Source organism: Sipha flava, unplaced genomic scaffold (assembly GCF_003268045.1).
Source record: "Sipha flava isolate LNK unplaced genomic scaffold, YSA_version1 73_pilon_pilon, whole genome shotgun sequence".
Classification (NCBI taxonomy): domain Eukaryota; kingdom Metazoa; phylum Arthropoda; class Insecta; order Hemiptera; family Aphididae; genus Sipha; species Sipha flava.
The window spans coordinates 3,081,250-3,105,105 of NW_020273613.1; the positions used below are offsets into that span (position 1 = coordinate 3,081,250).

The 23,856-nt window shown below is 27.5% G+C and overlaps 3 protein-coding genes across 5 annotated transcripts; 1 reads left to right on the forward strand and 2 right to left on the reverse strand.

Moving 5' to 3' along the window:
* The first annotated feature begins 2,141 nt into the window (after window positions 1-2,141).
* On the forward strand, window positions 2,142-9,137 carry LOC112692345 (CAAX prenyl protease 2). Of its 2 annotated transcripts, XM_025566989.1 has the most exons (7): window positions 7,309-7,347; window positions 7,630-7,780; window positions 7,894-7,993; window positions 8,057-8,198; window positions 8,275-8,442; window positions 8,520-8,588; window positions 8,776-9,137. In XM_025566989.1, exons 2-7 carry the CDS (start codon window positions 7,665-7,667, stop codon window positions 9,102-9,104), a joined length of 924 nt encoding a protein of 307 aa, XP_025422774.1. In that variant the 5' UTR covers window positions 7,309-7,347; window positions 7,630-7,664; the 3' UTR covers window positions 9,105-9,137. The 2 variants fall into 2 exon arrangements, 1 of the variants encoding a protein (XP_025422774.1); XR_003149407.1 differs by lacking the exons at window positions 7,309-7,347; window positions 7,894-7,993; window positions 8,057-8,198; ... (1 more) ...; window positions 8,520-8,588; window positions 8,776-9,137 and adding exons at window positions 2,142-2,537; window positions 3,489-4,047 and having other exon boundaries at window positions 7,630-7,712.
* Window positions 9,138-9,638: 501 nt separating this feature from the next.
* On the reverse strand, window positions 9,639-12,696 carry LOC112692337 (egl nine homolog 1). Of its 2 annotated transcripts, none has more exons than XM_025566979.1 (6): window positions 12,470-12,696; window positions 11,788-12,215; window positions 10,746-10,865; window positions 10,291-10,430; window positions 10,149-10,219; window positions 9,639-10,057 (listed from the first exon to the last, which is right to left on the reverse strand). In XM_025566979.1, the coding sequence occupies exons 2-6, from the start codon at window positions 12,199-12,201 to the stop codon at window positions 10,029-10,031; spliced, it is 774 nt and encodes a 257-aa protein (XP_025422764.1). In that variant the 5' UTR covers window positions 12,202-12,215; window positions 12,470-12,696; the 3' UTR covers window positions 9,639-10,028. The 2 variants fall into 2 exon arrangements, with proteins under 2 accessions (XP_025422764.1, XP_025422763.1); XM_025566978.1 differs by having other exon boundaries at window positions 10,020-10,057; window positions 10,120-10,219.
* A 7,245-nt stretch (window positions 12,697-19,941) lies between these two features.
* Window positions 19,942-22,544, reverse strand: LOC112692460 (52 kDa repressor of the inhibitor of the protein kinase-like). Its single transcript, XM_025567137.1, has 3 exons — window positions 22,440-22,544; window positions 22,207-22,374; window positions 19,942-22,130 (listed from the first exon to the last, which is right to left on the reverse strand). The coding sequence occupies exon 3, from the start codon at window positions 21,172-21,174 to the stop codon at window positions 19,942-19,944; it is 1,233 nt and encodes a 410-aa protein (XP_025422922.1). The 5' UTR covers window positions 21,175-22,130; window positions 22,207-22,374; window positions 22,440-22,544.
* Between the last annotated feature and the right edge of the window lie 1,312 nt (window positions 22,545-23,856).

Sequence of the window (23,856 nt, forward strand, 5' to 3'; positions counted from 1 at the left end):
ACTGAACACTGACACCAAAATTATTATTATTATAAATTATATATTAATAAATATTTTTAAAACTATACTAAAATGCTTGAACTACGTTTAGAAACTTGGTGGTAGGGTTTAAGAGTGAATTCTCATATCCTCTCTTACCTTACTTATCAAAAAAAGTGGTTAGCTCCCCCCCATTTAAAAATCCTGGCTACGCCACTGCAAGTCATGTTATAATTAACTTGACTCTGTAAAATTGACTCCATAGTTTCTGAGAGCTGACGATTTCATTCATCAGTCCACTGGGTCATCATTAACGAAAACACTTTTATCCATACCTTTAGTCATAAAAGTTTAAATACATATGTAATTTTTTATTTTCGATCGGATATTTGTAAGTAATAAAGCAAAATATTCGAAATTTTCAATGAACGGTTTTGATAGGGAAATTTTATTCTTTTGTCGGGACGTCGAGACGCAGAGCTCAATAACGGCAGAATTTTGGTAACTGAAGGGGCCTCATTATACATATTATAACCTAAGCCTCATTCATAAATGCTCAAAATAATTTTCAAACGTGCATATTTACCACATATTTGTAAATTATTCAGAGAACAAATATAATAATACTTGTAATAGCATAATGATAGTTTATAAAATCGTAATTGTACCTACAAGAGCGGCCTATCCTTGCATGTCGATAGAATAATAAATAATGATAATTATAATAGTAATCAAATTTATATTGAACCACATCGTAAAATTCTTTTTATTTTGTATTTATAGAAGATTATTTGTGTCACTAAGGATTGATCAAATTTAATACTAATTTTGACGCCTTTCACGCGCCTTTCTGATGACGGCGCCCTAACACGCGTCGATCGTATCTAGACCCGTCCCTGCACCAATTATGATTTCTTTTTCATTTTTAATTTCCCATTTTTAGTTTTTTTTCCAACAACTAATCTTTTTTGTCGATTCCTTCTTCGGTGGTTATATCGACAACTGATTGAGAACATTTTATTTCGATCAAACCATTTAGAGTTACTCCTAAGAAATAATTGAACTCGTCAATAAACAAGATTTTATAACCAGATTATCTTAACATTTTTTAGCTTGTTTTTAATGATTTCTTCCATACTCTATTACTATTATATCAACATCAGTAACATAAATAAAATGTTTTATTAAATTTTCACATCCCGTGTCTAGACGACGGTTAATTATACTTCCAAAGTTTAAAGTAGTAAGTAACTTACGCCTTATCTCCAGCCAATTATGACATGAACTTTGATTAATAGTTTCTCTTTCTATTATATCTCTTTGTACAGCCTTTTTTTTTTCAGAGACTATGATTTTCAATTTTTCAATATTATATTCATCTTCATTCATATCTGATTTCATTGCATTTTCTTCATACGAAACATTTGAATCATTCACGACAATTAATTTTTTTTAAACCTTTTATTTTTGATCAAGCTATTATATTGCTAAAATTGGTAATTGCGTCGTGTCATTTTCATTTATATTGACGGCATTTTTGCAATATGATAATTTTTCAAAATTGTTTTATGTAAAAAATAAAGTGGTCTTTAATAATTTTTGGTGACTGCAATCGCACAACGTTCAATATATGATCCTTTTAGTGAAAAAATGTATTCTTTTACCTCCTATTAGAACTGAACAACCAGGATTTGGGACTCATAGCACTAAGAAACTATAATGAACGTTAAGAAATCTAAAAATTGTGCATGTAATATTTATTAATTAGTATTACCTGCATGAAAAATTTTAAAAAAATAACAAATAAATATATACTTGTTTAAAAACGTTCTTATTTTCTTTTGAATACGTACCCTCCCAGTTTTCGAATTTCATTCAAAGTTATAAAATAACTTTAAGTACTATTGTTGACCGTCAGCCGTCCGAACTACGTTTGTCGGAAATCCTTTCGTATCACATGAACGTTTTTTAATTACATCGGGCTATATGGCTAAAGGTGCGTTTGCATTGGGGCCCGCAAACACGAACGAACGGCGCACGAACGCTATTGCACGAATAATGTAAACATTCCATCTGCACACGAACGTTCGCGTGCGGTCGTGATCGACCCAAGAGTGGTAGGATCAAGGAAACCATCCATTTAATTTGAACGGTAATTTCGTTCCGTGTGCGTCGTTTGCATCTTGTATCGTGTTTTTGTGTATAATATTTTGCTTATAATTATGGAATGGACAGACGACGATTGTATACAACTTATAAACTTGTATAAATCAAGACCGATCCTTTGGAATCCTGAACATCCCTATTACAAAATGGGCAAGAGAAAAATTGACTTTTGGTTAGAAATATCCAATGAATTAAAACGAGACGTGAACGAAACCAAGAAAAAAATGGAAAGCCTACTAGGATCTTTCCGAAGGGAAAGACAACGAGAGGCCAATAGCGGACGTTCGGCAACAGGAACTGACCAAAGTTATTGTTCAAAATGGTTTGCATTTGAAGAAATGAAGTTTTTGAATGGTAAATTCAAACCTCGAGTTAACAAAGACACCATTGAAGTGAGTACATTTTATTTTTTTATTGTATCTTACTTCATAAAATTCTAAATACGATCTGTATTTTATAAATATTGTTTTCTTTGTTCAGTCTACTTTTTAAAAATGATTAGTCTTTATTATTAATTTATTATATTATTAAGTAGAAAATAATACCAGAACATAATATCAATATTGTATAAACATAAAAATAATTATACCATATTTAATCATACATTTGTTATTATTTATATTATATTTATATATCTTATTTTTTTTAATTTTTTTTTTTTTTTTATTAACGGAAATGCATCATATGCTATAAAAACAAATGTCATAGCTTTTTGTCATTTAACCAATTTTTCCACTGGTGGAGGTTCTAATTTTTGTTCTTCGAACTGTTTAATAAACGACATATTTTGAATAACTCCACTGTCCGAAATTTGGCTCTGACAACCAACATCAGCTTTCAAAAAATAATATTCGACATAAACTTAGGACTATACTAAATATTGCTTTCACTTTCAATCGATGCTTGCAGTTGAACATGCTTCCCATAAACAGTACCGATGCAATGGGGAAGTTCCAAATATCTTTTCAACACTTAACCATTCTTTTTAAAATATAATTATTAATCATAGAGGTACTTTACTATAATTTTAACACCAATTTTACTGGCGTAAAATGATTTTTCAGAGTTAATTTTTTTCACGCAAAAACTTGTTGATTAATATAGGTAAGCATTAAAAAAAAAAATCAATGTTGATTGATAACTACGCCCCTTTAATTCTACGATAGCGATATATAAAAATAATGTAATATAATAATAATAATAATAATAATAATATTTAGTAAAAGTATAATTTATTATAAGTATTATTATAGTATAATTTAAAAAAAAAAACTTCATACCTAATAATTACAAATTTAGATTTTTTTCCAGTAATTTTTATAAAATGTCTAATTTTTTTTCAGTCGGTTAGCACTGAAGAAACACAAAATTTAGATGTGGAAATTATTGAGAAAGTCGACATAGTGCAACCTCAAAAAAACAAAGTATTTGTATTCCCCAAAAGGACAACAAGGATAAAAAGAAAAAAAGTAGAAGAGGATTCTAGAGTAACAGAAATTTATAAATTAATAAAATACATTTCTGATAAAAAACAAATACCGAAAGTAAAGAATGACTGCACGATTTTTGGTAATTATGTCGCTAGTAAATTGCAATTATTTGATCGACGTACAAGAACTGTTCTTCAGCATCAAATAAGTAGTCTTATATGTAATACGGAACTTAATTATACTTTTAATAATTATATTAATCAAGTTTTTAAACAAACTGAGTCTTCGACCAATCCAATGTCATTTTCGTCTTCAGTTTCATCACCAGCTGCACTATCCATTAATTCAATGTCTCCCATTCCACCACAGTCACCAGTATCATACACTTCCACAATGCATTTGCCTTCTTAAAAAGACATATCTAATTTTCCATCTCCATACGTAATTCAGCATCCGACAACGCTAAACCAAAGTAGGTACATCTAATAATGAAACATCACCAAACCTAGATAATAATATGGTTTAATTGTATACTTTTAAAATTAATATAATTTTCTTAAAAACTAACAACACATATAATAATATTACTCATAATAAGTGCTACTTTGTTTAAAAATTTAAAAAATCATATTTTATTATTTTATTTTACATACCTACTCGTATGTAATGTTACATTTATAATATTGTAATTAATAAAATACTAAATTTTATTAATATAATATTTTGGAATATCTACCCATTTGTAGTCTTGTAGTACTTCAATTAAGGCAGTACAGACCTCTGGTACAATAATAAAATGCTATTGACGATTTTGAGACTCTTAAAACTAATGACAAGTTTGCAAATTTTTATAATTTTCATCCCTCTACTTGTTTTATCTAAAATAACGCATTCCTCCTAAGACTTGTATTTTAAAATGATATACTTATTTTTATATTTATATATAAGACATTTTTTTTTCGGTGAAAATAATTGTTTTTAACATTCAGGCCCGAGCGCCCAGCTTATCGTGTTGCTTAGTATAAGCCGTTTCGCAACTCGTATTATACCCGTATTTAGAGCCACGGACTAAGATAATATAAATTATGTGAACTATAAAAAAATAAAAAATATTATAGGTACCTACACAAGGTGTGAAGAAAGTTATGATGATATCAGGAAATCTGAATTATAAGGCATCCCTTCACTTATCTTGAGCCATTTCAACTACTGGGTGGGAGGTAGACAAATTGTATAATTTTTAATTTTTAAATTTGACTAATTTGCCAAAATATGCAAAACAAGCTCATTAATACTCACTTACCTGCGAAATCGATGAAATGTGCAAAAATATGTACATTAAAATTTTAGATTTAAAAACATGGCAACTAGAAATTTATTTATTTTGTACACCGTTATATTTTACAATAAATAACAAAAGTATGCAAATGCTATAATAGTCCCGAAGTCTGGCAGTGGTGCATACAGTGGTGGGGATTACGTTGGAGTAGAAATAAAACCCTCAAAAAAAATATTTTCTACATTAGATTATATATTATTATAGCTTACTGTTTTGTCACAAATAATTATTATTACTATGATGAATGATTATATTTTTTTCAAATTTGATTATTATGTTAGATACACATTTATAGTTCAATATAATAGTAAATACATGATGACGTGTTTGTAACAATCGCCGATCGATTATTTAGTTGAAAATTTATGTTTACTAGCGTATTCTACGTAGGTACTAGATATTACTATCAGTGTCGTAGCTAGGATTTTCTGAAGGGGGTGTTAATTATAATTATTAAATATTATATATAATACGTACAAACTAAAACTTTTATTTTAATTAATTAATATGTATACATAATGTCTGTAATAAAGATGTAATGTATATTCGAATTCGGATAGCTTTACCATAAATTATTCGAATATTTGACTATTCGAATATCATTATTCGATGCTACAATACCTATTATTATTATTAAACGTTTTGTATTGCACGAAAACGTAAACGAATAATTTTCATCACGTACTATCGCAATCGCGATAATGTTAACCAGTATATATGTAATTAGTATTGTGCATTATTTTATATTTCATATTGTATTATCGATTTATCTATATTCCTATAATAATGTAATATATGATACGGCTCAAGGGGGGTGTCATATCTACCAAACACCCCCCTTGTATACGCCACTGATTACTAAGTGTTATAACAATAAAAAAAAAAAATTGACTATGTGAAAATGTATTGGTAATGATTTATATATATATATAAGAAAAATATGAAAAATGTGTGAGCCCCCCCCCCGCCAACAGAAATCCTTAGTGTGCGTTTGAATCTTGCTAATAACTAATAGATAGGATAGAGGCTTGTAGTATTTGCATATTTGTTTTGCACAATCACAAAAGTAGCAGAATATAAAACAAATATGTTTCATGCATTCACAAGCTAGTCTTTACATTATATTATAATATTTGGATTTTTTTTTTTTTTTTGTTTTAAGGCAAATTTCTTCCATTTCATACTTTTAGATGTATATTTCAAATAATTTATCATTTTTTCAATAACTTATCTGCCGACGTTCTTATTTTATCTAATATACGATCAAAATATTGACGTATTAAAAATAATTTTGATCACACAATGTAATTGTTGACTGTTCGCAGACACACGTTTTTAGTAGTAAGTTGTCTCCAGGATCGGCGATTAGATTAATATTATCTATAAATAGTATATAGATAACTTACATCTTAAATTTTCGATAGGCCGTTAACGATCCCATAAACGATACAAAAAAATTTCAATGCGCTGACTTTGGTCAGTGTTTGTAAATAATTTAATATTATAGTAATATAGTCTTAGTTCTGCAATCTGCGTACCTACATATATGCGTCTGTTCGTGATTCTTTTCATCTTTGTGTACTTTGTTTTAACATTAAAATGTCTAAAGATGAGCTGTCTTAACAGTCGGTTAATGAGTTAACTATCGGAGTTTGTTGTCGATGCGTTTTCGACGGACGTTTAAGTCCTATAATGTGGGTATTTTGATGTTAAAGTAGGATGTGAAAAATGATTTAATGTTACGCAATATTTAAATAGTTTACATAAATAAATCGCTTTAAAAAAAAATATATAAAAGCATATTTTTAGTGCATATTAAAGGATTTTTAAGTGCATAAGTACTTGCATATTTAGTGGTTTTTTAGAGCAACAAATCCTCTGCCCTACCAATAGCTAATAGGCCAACATTTTTAATGAAAAATATGTACACAATACAGTACGAGTACATAATCAGTGAGATGTGTGTGTAATCTTCTATTTTGATAAAAATAGTTTAATGATAACAAATATTTTTAATTAAATTATTACACATTGACTTCTTATAATATTTGTATGTAACATTGACATTTGTCTAAAAATATGGATTCACAAATGATAATTTAACAAATTTTAATTATCTATAAACTAGCTTTAACATTCTTTTATCAAAAACAATGATAAGAATTTGTGTTATATTGGAATTCGGTTTATATTTGATATTGTAATTTATATAAGTAAATTTTTGTTATTTTAACAATTTGTTTAATTTTTTAGATTACCATATGTAAAATAATTGCTTTATTATTGAATAGTTAAAACTTGAAATATATACTGTGTCAAATATTTACATGAAATAGATCAATTTATATGATAAAAATAGTTTTTTCTTAGAATTACTTAGTTATATTCAATAATATTTTCACAATTGTATAACACATAAAAATAACAATTATTGTAAGTAAAATAACTTTGATCTTGCAAGTTTTTACTGAAATATTATAATTATCGTTTCAAAAATATGTAAAATAAATGTATTTATTGATCCAAAAACGTATCTAATGAATAAAGTATACTAATATTGCTGTCAATATTTTTATTGTTTTGTACTTATACTGAAATACAATATATATATATATATATATATATATATATATATATACTAATAGTGTATTAGCATAACTGAGTACCTATGACAAATTTTAGTTTGGTATTTAAAATCAAATTTTTTTTTTCTAGAACAATAATGGCAGGACTTTAATACTGGTTCGAATATGAACATTGATAAATTTAACTACCAATGTTCTTTTACAAAATGTGTTCTAGAAAGCCTCTTACTATCTCTGATATATGTAGCCAGTTTATATGTATGGAGCTCTCAGCATTCAAGGTAACTTAATGAATTATTTATTCAATATTATTAATGTCTTTGTACATACCTAAATATTAACATTTACACATTTATTTGATTTTGTGCTTACATTTGTTTCATATGATACTAAGAGATCATCCATCGACTATAAAAAAAAGATTTCTTAGTGTTACGTTTATGTTAATATTTTCTCCATTATATACCTGGTACTTCATCCATGACAAAACTAAAGTAAGGCTTACTTATTACACTATTATGTTATAATTAATCATTATCTGAAACCAATATGTTTAGGTGCCTATTTGGTATTGGTTGGGTTTAAAATGGGACGGCATATTTATATCTGCTGCGTCCTCACTTGTCTTAACGAGTGTTTTGTTTTTGGGTTCAATTTGTTTGATTTGTTGTAAAAGCTTTCAACTGAAAAGTATCATTAGTAAGTTTTCAAAACCTTTAAATAACAATATTATATTTTATAAAATCGGATTATCAACAAAGTGTTTAATTTTCAGGTATTGAAAATATTAAGTCTAACTTTTCAGACTTGATTTGGCTTAGAAATTATATAGTAGCACCAATTTCTGAAGAATTTACCTTTAGAGCCTGTATAATACCTCTATTACTTCAATATTTTCAACCAATGACTACTGTATTCATTTGTCCAGTGTTTTTCGGAGCAGGTAATATTAATATTTTATAAATATAACCTTTTAACATTTATTTATTTATACTAATTTTTAAATATGTATTGGTTCAGCACATTTCAATCAATGGATAGAAAGAATGCGAGCTGGTGTACCATGTTTTGATGCATTTTTAATGTCAGGTATATTTATATATTTAATTATTTACTTATTAGATAAGATATTGTGTTAATATTATGTGGTTTATCGTAACTAGGATGATCACTGATTATAATTTAATATAATCAATTCTATTATTAAGCTATTTTAACTTTACTGTTTGATTTCTCTAATTTCAAATGCTATTTATAAAAACATTTGTTTTTTTAGTATTCCAATTCACATATACAACAATATTCGGTGCATATTCTGCATTGTTATTCATCACAACTGGTAACATTATTGCTCCAATTTTGGCTCATAAGTTTTGCAATCATATGGGTTTTCCCGATTTTCGAGAAATGTTTCAATTTCAAGAACCTAAACGCAGCGGTTTGTTCATATTTTCATTAGCAGGACTAATACTTTGGTGTTTATTAATTAAATATACTACTGAGCCATGGATATATTCAAATCAAATGGACTGGACCGAAATGAACCAATGTAATTCAACAAATTCTAGCAATAATTTTCAGCAAAAACATTTTGTAAAATTATAAATACAAACAATTTTATTTACATACACAAAAAAAGATTTCCAATATCATAATATTTTGATGATTCTTCTAGCTCAACATTTTAATACAAATATTTAAATTTAATGATTTTAAAAAAAAAATGTCAAATTTAATTAAAAAAAAGACTGGATAGTTGTAATATTTGTTGTTAAAAAATTGTTTTGATAAAAATAATATAAATTATTTATATTTTTTTAATGTAAATAAGAAAAACATTGTTACAATATAGACACATAAGATATCACAAAAAGTAAACAAGTATCAATAATTTTACATTTAACACTAAATAATTAGTAGTACATACATTTTTCTCAGTTTTTTTTTTCTTCAACTACATACTTTTAAAATATTATAATACAAAGTATTATAAACTTATTTATAGTTAAAGTCAATTCAACAAATATAAAGATAAAATATGATGTATTTCTGCTAATTCACAAGAGTACATCAATTTGAACTTTACAACATTATAACAAAATAATTTGAACTAATAACAATAATCTATTATGTTGCTCTCTAAAATTCAAGTCTGTATAAAAGTTGTTCAACAAAACAAATTTTTAAAATTGTAATTAATTCAAACTGTATTTTATTTATAAATATATAAACATTAGTCTCTTTCAAAAAAAAAGAAAATATTTCATATAAATTTTATCTAAAGTAAATAGATTGAGCCGCTTGTTTAAAATGTAAAAATAATGATTAAATTACATTGAAATTGTAACAAGGAGTCAATTATACTAATTTCAGTTAATGAAATCACAGATTAAAAACATTGATCTAATAACTGAGTAAATTTCAGTTTACAGACCGCCTAGAGAGTAACATTAATTCTTAAAAAAGATCAATACAGAGTTTCAAGAGTCCAATTTAACAGTCGGTGAGATATTACTGGTATTTTTAGGACTATGGAACATGCATGCTATTTAAGTCACCTAGAAAATAGAAATATAACATTAAAATAATAAAATATTCTGATTATTTACAAAGAACAAACATTTTTGTAACAACAGATATTAGACTGACTTGCATCTTGAAATCTTCTTCCAGCTTCTTCTTTTTCATTGCCATCAAAATACCAAAGAGTTATTGCATACCTAATAATATTAATGAAAAACATTGATGACAATTCAAAATAAATTTAGAAATATATTAATGCAAATTTAACCTAGTTTTAAATGCTGGTTGAACTTCGTGAGGATTTCTTCGGTCAGACCAAAAAAATAGAATTCTATCAAATAATGGTTCTATATCTGCAACTTGGTCACTCCAACCTTCTGGAAATATTCTTAATAATCCACCATTTTCCTGTAAAATAAATAAATTCAATAAAATAATTACATCAAAATACATATATTATTATTAACAATATAAAATAAATCAATAAATTGACCAATTTAACAAAAAATATAATAAAAATAAATTTGTTATGAGACTACAACTGATTGTACATTTAACTATCGCAAAAATATAAACCATTCAGAGCTAAATGTTTTTCCTATGTATGATCAAAATAAAAATATCTAGGAAAAATAGATACAACAACTTGTACAGAACTAGTACCAAAAAAACATACTAAATATACATTTTGGATGATTTCCAATATTATACTAGACTACATACTTTAATATCCCAGTCTTTATTTAAATAATATATTGCAGTAATACATCGGCCATCTTTATTTGGATTATCAACATGCTTGACATAATGAGATCCATGTCCTGGATAACAAGCAACCATAGCCTAAAAATGATACTCAATTAATAATATGCACCATGGTAATTTAATATTAAATCATAAATAATCCTACTTAAAAATATTTATAATAACATAGAATTATTAAAGTTGCCATAATTTAATGGAAATATTTATAAAATTATTATAAATATAATTTTAACAGTCACATTGAACTAGTACTACTTTTTTTTTAGTTAATATGTTACAATAATTATACTATAAATAAATTTTTTTTAAAATTGTTCTCAAGAAAAATTAAAGAGTACTATTAAGGTGACCATATATATTTTTATTCAAAACAAGATAGAAAAAAAAATTTTCCTAATTTTTGATTATAAACAAATTTTTTTTATTTAAGAACTATTAACAAAATTAAGTACTATTATGGTTATAAGAAACAAAAACATTTAATTAATTAATTAAACTTTTTGATAAGTAATTCATTTTGATTACAATTTTCTTTTTTTAATGTAAGAAAAAGCGTCTACATAAAGAAACGATCAACAATTATTGTAATAATGAAATAATGAATTAAGAAAAATAATCTTGTATTTAAACTTATACTGTAGTGTTTATTTACTATAGTACATTAGATTAATATATAGTTTGGTGCATTTAGAGTTTTTATATTTTATTAGTTTAGATATAGATGTATGAATATACCACTTAGCTTTGATGCCGTTCAACGTCAACCATTCAGTAATACAGTAAATACACATCACATGTACACATACTAATTAAATATAATAGAAACAATAATTAATTAACAAATTAAAATTGACTATGGTTATTTTTTACTACTTTTTGAAAACGGGAAATTTTAGTGTCCTGATTATTTCCTAGAGGACAACAGGATAATTAGGTACAAAAATGGGACTGTCCTATTCAAAACGGAATGTATAGTCATCTTAAGTACAATACAACTTACTTTAGTACGGCCATTAATAGTATAGTTCCCAAGTTTTCCATTATCGTTCATTTGGTTTGATCCCATGACTACAGCATCAACATCACTAATAAGCTGTCCAATATATTTACAACACTCCTCACGACCATCTACCCAAATGATCTGATCACCACGTATAGTTTTGAGATTATTATTAGCTTTGTTTCGAACTAACTGTCCATCTTTAAACACTCCCATGTTGTATAAATTCAATACTTCATCAAGAACGGTCATACCACGTTCATAACCGAGAAAATTGTCCAACACGCACACTCCATACTGGTCCATGTCACGAATGATATTACGACACAGGTCAACATAATCACTACGTTGCGACATTGGTACATTAATGGTTTGAACACTGTGATTTGTTCTTTTCTTGCGATTACGCCCCATTACAAAGTCATTTTCTGAGGACAAAAAAAAAATATTATGAAAATTATATTATTAATGTAAGATATTTGTACAGTTGAATACTGTCTTGACCACTGCACAATGGGTGCGACCATACGTCGGTTTATTTCTCCAAGTCCAACACGTCAAAGGTACATAGGGAGGTCGAGTTTTCAATTATTATTTGACTATGGTCAGTTTTGTTTGGCCGGGGAGACATATGGACGACTGTGTGACAAACGTAATAACCGGATCAGGATGTTTAACTTACCAAAAGACGGACGGCAAGCTCGCGACGAATGACAGATCTTCGATTGTACAATAATACGCTGAAAGAGAAAACATTGATATTCGCACAGGCTCTCACTCCCTCTCGCACACACAAACACACACAGACACACGATCAGCAGAAAACGCGAAACCGAGTGAGTAACACGGACGTACGACTGCACGTACGCCACAGGGAAAACACAGAACCTCCATAATAATAATAATAATACGTATTTTAACAGCGTACTATCTACGGAGTGATAGCGACAATTGTCGTAGCGAATGAGAAACGTCCGGACCTAGGTCACTGTGGTATTATCGTTATACCTGGTATCACATTATACAACACGGTATCAGTCACGTTTTAGATAATTTGTTTATCTAAATAAGAGATAAACGACGTTGCTACGTTACTCGTAATTGCTTATACTCAGGGGTTGTGTCGGGCAAGCGCCAGTTTTCACTGTGATAGTAAATGTGGCAAGATAGATTCCCCTATGGCAGGATAGGGCATTTTTGGCCTACCGGGAAATTTAAAAAAGGGGCCTCTACATAAAAAAAAAAGTTGCTCTTAAGTACATTATTACATGAATTTTATTAAGTACCACATAAAAACAAAGCATAACACACAACCCAACAATGTATAACAAAACAGATTTTAAAAATCATTTATTTAGTTTTTCATTTTAAAATAACATTTTACCAAATACTAGGTTCTTAACTCCTAATTTATTAATGATGCGTTCAGAATCAATTTTTTTGAGAATATCTTTCTCTACATTCATTAACAACATACTCTCTAATACATTCTGATCTATTGTATTTCTTAAATAATTTTTCACAAATTTTAATTTAGAAAATGTACGTTCACATTCTACTTGTGTAATGGATAAAGTAAGCATACATTTATATGCAAAGTGGAGGCCACGATATGTATTTGAGTATAAATTATAATTCACCAACACTTAAAAACAGCATGTAACACAATACTTGATACTGGCACTATGCACACATACTATAATATATAATATCATCATCACTCTTGAATCCTAGAAAAAAATATAAAATAAATATAACATAATTTTTGATGATTTTAATATTTATGTAAAAATAAATACAGATTATCATTTTCTGAATCATTACCATCATCAGTAACTTGATTATTTAGTTCATCATACACACAAACAATGGTTTTTTTTCAACTCTCTTCATTTAGATATAAAGTCAACATATTCATTTCAAAGATCATCATAAGTTATATTTGGAATAAAATTTCTAATTTTTTCATATACTTTTATTAAAGCATTTGTTGGAAGTGGTAAATCTGGTTGAAAATTGTTTAAGTCGAGACAAGAAAAATCGGCACATGGTTCATGTTTTTTAAATCTTGATGAAATACTTTCAATAACAGTATCAAATACTTGGTTGTAAACATTGATTTCAAATGCACATAATGAATCTGTAATAGGATCATCTATTGATTCATAGTCAGTAAATTGTCTTTTTTTTTTTCTTATTCTACTATGAGGTAATTAATTTAGAATTTCTAAAGTATTATTCTCTATTTTATCAGACTTTTTATTGCTATATTCAACAAAAGTATTAGCTGCTTCTTTTATACTTTGAAACTGGCGGACACAGTCTTGCAAGTTACTTCAAAGTTTATTTCACTATTTGATAAGCTGCAATTATATTAACTCCATGGCCTTGTAAATATTTTGATAGAGGAGTGGTTTTTTTTAAAAATTCGCAAGTACATCTGGAGTTATACCTAAATTGTTTTCAATTTCATCTAATGTAGTTATAAGATTAACATAAAATCCATTTTCAGGTTCATTATTTTGTCCAAAAACCTTTGTCAATGCTGCATCTTTGGACTACTATCTTGTTTCGCCGATTGTAGATATTTTTTTTTTGGAATTTTTGGTTTTCCATATGTCCATACGTTTAAATGACTCATGTATAAATACTGCACATCCTTGCAAGATACCAAACAAAGAAATAAATTGGACAATTTTGCTTGTAATATCACTAATAACTAAATTTAATACATGTGTATAACACCATACATGTACTTGTTCAACCGCTGCTTCACTCATTTTTGCGGAAAATCCATTATAAATACTTTGCATATTTGTAGCTCCATCTGTTGTGTTTCCTTTACAACATTTTGGGTCTATATTCATACATTTAAGAACATTTAAGAGTAACTCAACAAAATTGGAGCATTTACTTGAGATACACCTTACCATACCAACTAATCTTTCGAAGACAGATGTACCATTCACATATTTTAATATTATTGAGCATTGATCTGTAATAGATATATCTTGTATTGTATTGAGTTGTAAAGAATATATTACAGCATCTTTTACTTCATTAGAAATTGTAAATTTTATATTTTTAGCAATAATTTCAAGAATATAATTAATTGTATTTTTTGATAAAAAAAATAACAACCTCCTTCTTGTTGGGCTCCAGCATTATGACATTTTCAACTTTTTTTATAACTTTATCTAAATGTGATTTAAGCAAGGAATCATATTAACTAATAAGTAAAGTTATTTCCAAAAAATTCCCATGGTCTAAGAAAGAATCATCGAGTGAATATGCAGCATCATTTGTTTTACTTCTATAACTTAGTCTGCACTTTCCAATTAACTTTAAAACATCAATAAGATGAAGTAATACATTTCGATTGTTTTCAACTTGTATTTTTTCTAATTGAACCAAGTCTGTATGTTAAAAGCGAATCCACCAAGGAATATTACTTTTTCATCAAAAGAGCATCAACATTTAATTAGTGCGTTAATGATTCTTCATGATCACTGATTCGCTCATAAACATGCTTCCAGACAGAAAATCCTTTGGAAAATGATCCAGAACCATCATCATAACAAAGACATATATTGCAAAATAAAGCTTTTTTCTTAACACAATAGATATCCATTTACGATGACTTCCACCCTAACGGTTATACAATTTTCAAGGTTTGAATGAAATGTTTTTTTTTGGTTGATGAGAATGAAATGACCAAAAGCTTGTAACATTAATACTTCTAGGTTTTATAAATATATCAGTAGCATCTGTAAAAAAAAGTTATAATTGTTTAAAATTATAGAATTAAAATTTAGGTATATATTATGTAGGTACTATTATCAACATTTGAACAGGTTTCAACTATTTCCATGGTATCAACATTTTCAATTGTATTAACTTGATTTTTTTCATTGTCTTGTTTTAAAGCACTGACGTCTAGAAAGAAGTTTTAATTTTTTAAATAGTTTAGGTAAAAAGTTAACTAGAAATTACCATTATCACTATTCAGATTTTCTCTTTCATTTTCAATAACATTACTGTTACATTTTTTCAAGTTATTGTCACTTAAAGATGAAAATTGGAAAGTATATTTATAAAACTATAAAGTTAAAACATAATATATCTAATATTTTATATTATTATAATTTTGTTTTTTAATTTAACTAACTATTAACATTATTTCAAGATTAAATACAATTAATGCATCAATTTACCTTCTACCTTAGTATGATTCGACAAATTGTCTGTTATATTAGCATCTAAAAAATGCATAATATATCTATAATATAAATATATTATAACATCTATTATCAATTAAGTAGGTATATCTAATTATACAAGTGTCTTAGTTAGGGTTTTATACTTCAAATAATGTTAAAAATTATAAATATAATAGACACATTCAAAACACAATTTGTGTCTTAAATATCTTAAGTATATTTTTATTTGACAAACCTTACTTATTTTATACTGCTAATTGCTATCAAATGTAAAAATGATACTGAGATACATATAAAAAATATGGTGTAATTTTAGTTAATATTCCTACATAACATTGTATAATTATAATAATTAATAAGCACCTATATTGTTATAGATAATTATGTATTAAATAATAAAAAAAAATATTATACAGTATAGCACCCATAGTTATACCAATGTGAGTACTTACTTGATTTTACAAAATTTAATTTTTTTTGTTAAGGGTTTGATCTTCCTTTCTAAACAAATCTTTCTCTTTTTTTTTTCTTATAGCACTTCCGCTTTTATGTATTTTTTTGGAATTGCCCATTGAAAAAAATAAAACAGCAGCACGTAAACGTCTCTTTAAACTGTATGTACTATGCAATATATAAGAACTAAGGAATATAGTATGTAACACTAATCAACATGGGCGTCCATTGAGAGGGAAAGAAGGTGACATGTTCCCCCTGGCTTTTTAGTACTTTAAATATTAAGACCATGTAGTGGAAAGGCTATATCCTAATTTTATATTTATATGTGTAAATTCAAGATATGAATTTAGTTGACAATGTTATCAATGAATTTTCCAAAAATAAACGCAATTTGGAACTATTGTTTGTTACTAAAATTAATTATTTATTAATAATAAAGCACAATGTTAATTTTACATTTTTAAAATTGTATTAATTATCATTTTATATACTTTCATTTTTTATAAAATTTAATTTTATATATCTATTTTATAAATAATAATTTTATAGGTTTAACTACAATGCATGTACTTAATAAAATAATATTAATATATATATATATATATAAATATAACTTTACCTATGACAATTTAATATGAAAGTAAATTTTATTATAAAACACTATGCCCCCCCCCTAGATTTCTGAAGATGGACGCCCTTGCTGATCAACTATATAATTTAAACTATCAAGAAAAATAACGAGTAACTGTAAGTAACGTTATGTCAGCTATAGTACAATAACTAAATAATAATTATAATTCTAAAATTTGTTTGTGATTAGATACCAGTAAAATAGTAAATATTATAGTACCGCACACAAATACATAATAGCATTGAAAAAGTCCAATGTTTAGTTTAGATTATTCTAAAAATAGTATATACAAAAACATATTTGTAAGTTATTACCTACCTCACCAGTTACCAGTTTCAGCCGTGACCACTACCCGTCGCCATCTAGAAATCGACGTTGTTGGTGGTAGCGCGGCGGCTGCGGGCCGATAAGAAATCTTATGTAAATAGTAGTAGATATAAGATTATATTTTATTTTAAAATTCAAATTTCTATCATAGGTAATTGCATAATAAAGGGCTCCATTACCAAAATACGAATGGGGGCCCACAGGGAAATGCCCGGTTTCCTGGTAGGCCTATCCGTCCATGGATTCCCCTCTCCTTGAGCTTCTTTGATTCGCCATTAATATTTTCCCATTATAATTTTACTTATGTCCGCGAATGTTTAAAATTCTAATAAGTATAACTTTAACTGATACGTATATTCCGTATATTACTGCTAATCTGTGACACGGTTACCAACCATCATTATACTTATTCACAAGTTCGAAAACTCGACTATAATTAACTCGAGTAACCTAACGTTGTTCGGTTTATCCGAGTGTTAGCAACCTAAGTAGGGTGTCAGGATAAATTATTTACCCTGGTGTTATGTACGTCAATATTATATAATTAACACAAAAATAATTAATAAAAATGTAATGAATGGCGGTATTCACGAAAGAGCACATGCGTCGCGCACCACGACTCCAGGAAAACAAAACGAGCGTGTGCGACCAGTGGCGGCGCGAATATTTTACTTCATGCGTCCTGTTAGGATTTTGCCCATCCACCCACTCACCCACCTAAAAAGAAATTTAAGGGTAGCTTGTAAAAAGAGCTCCCCCACTATTCGTTCTACATGCTACATATCCACTCAATACCCACAATCTGCCGTCTCGCCGACACTGTGTGCGACTATCTTATCGCAAGCAACGACGGAGAGGAGGGGTGCTATCAAGAGTTAACTCCGCGCTAACGTTCGGTGACGCCAAGTTGTTGACTCCGGGTTAAATTTGACGACCTTTATTAAATAGGTAGGTTTGTTTAAACTCTACTCTTCTCTTATCATATTCGGACACAGCTCTTACGGACGATAATTGCAAATTACATAACAGCATAAATCCATGGAAGTCGCAATTAATGTGTTAATGTGTATATTTTGATTTGCAGCATAATTTTCAAACAAACTTTGTCTGACAAAGTGTCTGAACGACATAAAACGGTTTAGAAATAATTGTTTTTGCCAAGACCAATTGGATCATTTGTTATCTATTATATAGGTATATATAATGTACTTGTGCTATATGAACCTAAAACTTTTGATTAATACTATTCTTGTAATTGGGTTATCAAACTCATTAAATCCAAATAAATAAATAAATTAATTATTCATACGGTGGTCGCGTTATGGCAGAAGGAATTTACTGATTTAAATTTTTTGTATAAACCCATAATAAACTCGGATTTTGCTGAAAAACATTCACGACAACGACGTCCTTCATCTTCGCGAGAAAATCGCCATGACGGAATTACCATAAAAACGTTTCAAACTACTGAGTTCTTTCATGCGATTGCTGTATGTATAATGACTGCATAATGTGTTACCCAGTATATAAGCTATATGATCTCACACACAACCTGTGATGTAGTCCTAAAAAAAGTCTTGAGTATACGCTAATTATAAATAAAAAGGATGAGTGGGAGTTAGTTCCCCCCTCCCAATTAAAATTTTTTTTTAATTCTTTTCAGTAATGCATGTTACCATGCCTTTCCGTAGTCAGTGATGTTATGACATATTTATAATTAGTATCTATATGATTCCGTTCTCTTGTGGTAAACTTTTGTTCATGAGAGTTAAGATAAGCTAAAAAAATAAGTATCCTAATTTGAAAACAATAAAATACAATTTTAGACTATTGCAGTAGTGTAACGGTTTTTTAAACAATACTTTCATGCAATAAAATTAAAAATAAATTTGTAAAATGTAAACATAATATTAGAAATAGCAAAGACATTTCTTTGGAATTTTAGAAAATAGGTCAAAATTCCATTTATACTGTTTATAGCTAGTATGTATCTGTATGTAAATATATGTAAATGTACCCGTATACCAGTGTATCACAAATTGTATTATAAGTATACGTATCAATCAAAAAATAGAGATGTCGTTATACCCACTCCACTACACCACTGCACAAAACATGTATACATTTTTTTGCTCTTTCTTTAGTTCATTTACCTCACTTCATTCCTATATTCATGAGAAATAAAGCTTTTTTATTTCTATTGCTTAACTCTTAGCTAGTAACTGAATGAAGCACAAAACACATTTGGCATAGACAGGCCCGTATTTACAAAAATTGCCGCCAGGGGCAACATACATTTTGCCGCCTCCCCCCTCCACCAAAAAAAAAGAAAAAAAATTACTTTATTGATATTACACAATATGTAGTAGTAAATAGGAGGTACATTAATATAAAATAAAACTCAGGTATAAGTTGTATAACTAATAACCAATATATTACTTAAAACAATTTTTAAAACATTCTTTAAAATAATATAACAACTTAAAAATAAAAATATTAAATTATAACTTCATAACTTTTTTAAACTTTTCTGCGAGATTGTTTTGATGCAAATGATTTAATAATATCATTGTAATCAATCATTTTGGTTATAGATGACTCTATGTTTAATATGGCTAAACTATTTAATCTTTCAGATGACATGGTTGATCTTAAATATGATTTAATTCTTCGTAGAGTGGAAAATGATCTTTCCGTTGAACAGTTAGAAGCAGGAGTACATAGAAACATTCGGAGAGCTACATAAACATAAGGAAAAATAGCTTCTATGTTTTTTTCTTTAATAAATTTACACATATTAATGATATTTGTTGGGTTTTTAATTGTTTTAAGCAAGCTCTGAAAATGAACACACTCGTTTTCAAATGTTTCATCCAAATCATTTTTGTATATTTTTCTTAATTTTTTTGCACCATCACGAACTTCTGAGGTTTTTTGTTCACTAATATTTAAGAAAAATAAGTATTTAGGTATTATATCATCATAAGAAATTTTTCTTTTTTTTAGTTCTTCTATTAAATTATCACTAATAATGTAAATGGTATTAATTTTGAAATTTTCGCGTCCGTTGAAAATAGCATCTGGTTCAATAGATTCATCATTACGTTTCTTACGTTTTCTATTTTTGTGTTCATAGTCAGGAATTAAGTCATCATTGTCAAACATAGTTTTTGCCAACTTTTCATAATCATTAAACATTGATCGTAAAGTTTGAACATATTCAATTAACGAATTATACAAACTAACTACAGTGCTTATATCAATATCAACAGATTGTAATAGAAGACTAGTTTTGTTAAATGTATGTAAAATATCACTCCAAAATACAGTCATGTATGCTGTTTCTAATTTATTCATTTGTCTAATTAAACCTCTGGCTTCAGACCGTACAAATGGTTTTTCATAATCATCATTTATTAGTTCTTCTAATACTTGTTTTATAGAACTCCAGTTTTTTTTTAAACTGTGGCAAGCGTCTTCTCTTGCTGACCATCGCGTGGTGGATAAACTTTTTACAGTTGAGATAGAATATTGACTTAATTTATGCCATCGATGTGTGGATGAAGAAAAAAATACAAATATATTTTGAATAAAAAGAAAAAAATCATTTGCTTCTTTACAGCAATTTGCAGCACACGATCCAACTAAGTTCAAAGAATGCGCCGAACATGGTACAAAATCAGCTAATAGCGAAACTTGCTTTATTCTTGCTTGAACTCCTGAATAAATACCAGACATGTTTAGCATTGTCATAAGATTGACCTCTCAAATAACAAACATCTAAATTATATTTTTTTAAAACTGATAAAACTGATTCTGCTAGATTTTCTGATTTATGTCCAACATTTTCTAAAAAACCAATAAATCTTTCAATTGGCTCACCGTTCGATAGCACATACCTAATAACGAAAGACAGTTGGTCAGTGTGTGATATATCTGGAGTGGAATCTATGCTGATAGAAAAATATTTCGATGATTTAATTTCATCAACTATGGTATTAATGACTTTTTCAGACATGATTTTAATAAACTGTTCATAAGTAGAAAATGATAAGTAGGAAGTATTACCTTTGCCAGGGTTACCATACTTAGATACGTGTTCTGATAAAAGTGGGTCGTACTCTGCAAGTAATTCCATCATCATAATAAAATTGCCAGTGTTTGAAGTAGATGATCCAAATTTTTCTACATCACCTCTAAATGATAATCCATGGCTTGCCAAACTTTTAACAACCGAACAAACTCTGGTCAGTACACTAATCCAATATTTTTTTTCGGTTTCTATTTGATGCATTAGTTTTGTATTTATTTTACTTAAATCTGATGCAAGTTCTTTCATTTTATAGGAACATAGTTTGTGTTCAGGTGAATTTTCATGATAAGAAATTTTTTTAGGGTGTTTTCAATCTGAAAATCCTGTTTTTGAAAAATTAGTTTTATTCTCAAATAAGAGACATGGAACACAATAAATTGATCCAGTACTCTCAGAATAAGATAAATAATCTCTTTGACATGTTTCACCATTGATTAAAACAGTTTTGAAAAAATCTATATTCAGATATCTAAAATAGTTGCGGAAATGCCCTTTCTGAACAACACTGTACAATCTTTTTGAAGCTGTAAATTTAACATCTAGATTTTGACTAAATCCATTTTTACAGATATATTGCCTCGTTTGATCATTTATACACCACAATGATGGATCCAATCTTAAATAAAAACAAATATGAAGTAAAGTAAGAATTTATTTTAAAAAAATAATTTGAATTAGTGTTTCAACTTTACCCAGGTATATCAGTAGAATTTGGTTCTAATAAAATATTTATATGCTCAGACTGTTCTGAGCATGAAGGGTCAGAATTCAAAAAACGAACAACTGTTGGGTCAATTTTGGATTGATCTACAAATTTTTCATTGATTACAACTAATGCTTGAAGATTAAATGTTTCAGGACTAGAATATAAAAGAAATTATTAAAAAATTAAAACTAGGTAGGTACTTAAATTGTTAAATATTACTTGACTATTTCACTAGATTTTGATTCTATGGAAATATTGTTTTGTCCGACATATAAAGGTTTAGTATCCAAATTACCACAAAGAGCTATAGGGCTAGTTTGAAGTTGTTCAGCAGATTTATTAACCATACCTGACTCTGAGTAGAAATATATAATGGTATAATCAAAAATTATAAAAATACTAGTTGTGTTTAACCATAACTTAAATACAATACATTTTTTTATTCAATATACATGAATACCTAATTCATATAGTAATAAAATAACTAAAAACTACCTGATAAGAAAATTCATATATTCTGAAGTATAATATTTAACTTTTAAGCAATTGTTATTTTTAACTATTTAAATTTCAGTAATAATATAATCATTAGGATTGGTTTAGTGTAATAATATTTAATTTCTTAAGAAAAAAAAAAAATTAACCTTATTTTGTATTCATATAAATTTCATACTATTATTACAGTCAACATAAATAAAATACTTACTTTTGAACATTGTGTCGATTTTAATAGTTTTTTTAACAACTTTATTCAAATTAAATTCTTTGAGCTTAGCTATTTTCTTGTATTCAGCCCCACTAAGCCTATTTCTTCTTGGAGCCATGACTAAATAAGTTATAAAACATTATTACAATTATAAAATGTATCTACTACCTATCCAGAATGCAAATCAGTGACTTATATGAGAAAAATCAATTTCTTAAAAATAATGTTACAAGTGCCTACTATATAATAAAAATATATCGTAACTAATATTCCGTAACTCTTAAGAACATATAGAATTAAAGCACAATTTAACATTTTGTAAATAATTAATCATAATAGTCTTTACTACAATATAAATATTAATTACCATATTAATTATTAATATACTATTGGTTTTATAATTTTTAAAATCAATGATAAATTATAATACTTACCTACTGTTTTGAATATACACACGTAGTATAAAAATAAAAAAAAAATTTATAGTTTAAATAGATTTATTAACAGACAACGTCACTGGTCACTGCGTCTGTACAGCACTAAAGCAATCGTTCACGAATAATTCACTAATAATTGTGTTTTGATTTTTGTTATCGATAATATTATAATAATAGCAGTGTAAATTGTCAATAATCGGCAGTCGTAGCTCCTTATATCATGACAATACCACAACTGTATATTTTCTATTTTTAGTAAGTACTTTTCATAGTCTACGATTCGTAGAACTAAATTCGAATCATATGTTTACAACATCAATAGTCTTATGTATGACCAAATCATTTTATTGACATTCGAGTTGATAACGAATAAAAACTTTATTAGGTACATTCTTTATTCAAAATCTATTTTGGTATAATTATATTATTATAGACTAATAGACTATAGTTATTATATATTATATTTTCGTATCATACTCATTAAGTAAAATGA

Excerpts from the sequence above, each read along its gene's own strand:
- LOC112692460 (XM_025567137.1), bottom strand. The coding sequence starts at position 21,174 with ATGACAATGCTAAACATGTCTGGTATTTATTCAGGAGTTCAAGCAAGA.
- LOC112692337 (XM_025566978.1), bottom strand. The coding sequence starts at position 12,201 with ATGGGGCGTAATCGCAAGAAAAGAACAAATCACAGTGTTCAAACCATT. Across the intron at positions 10,431-10,745 it reads ATAAAGACTGGGATATTAAA|GAAAATGGTGGATTATTAAG; the intron begins GTATGTAGTCTA and ends TTTATTTTACAG. Across the intron at positions 10,220-10,290 it reads CAACCAGCATTTAAAACTAG|GTATGCAATAACTCTTTGGT; the intron begins GTTAAATTTGCA and ends TAATATTATTAG.
- LOC112692345 (XM_025566989.1), top strand. The coding sequence starts at position 7,665 with ATGAACATTGATAAATTTAACTACCAATGTTCTTTTACAAAATGTGTT. Across the intron at positions 7,781-7,893 it reads TGGAGCTCTCAGCATTCAAG|AGATCATCCATCGACTATAA; the intron begins GTAACTTAATGA and ends TATGATACTAAG. Across the intron at positions 7,994-8,056 it reads TCATCCATGACAAAACTAAA|GTGCCTATTTGGTATTGGTT; the intron begins GTAAGGCTTACT and ends CAATATGTTTAG.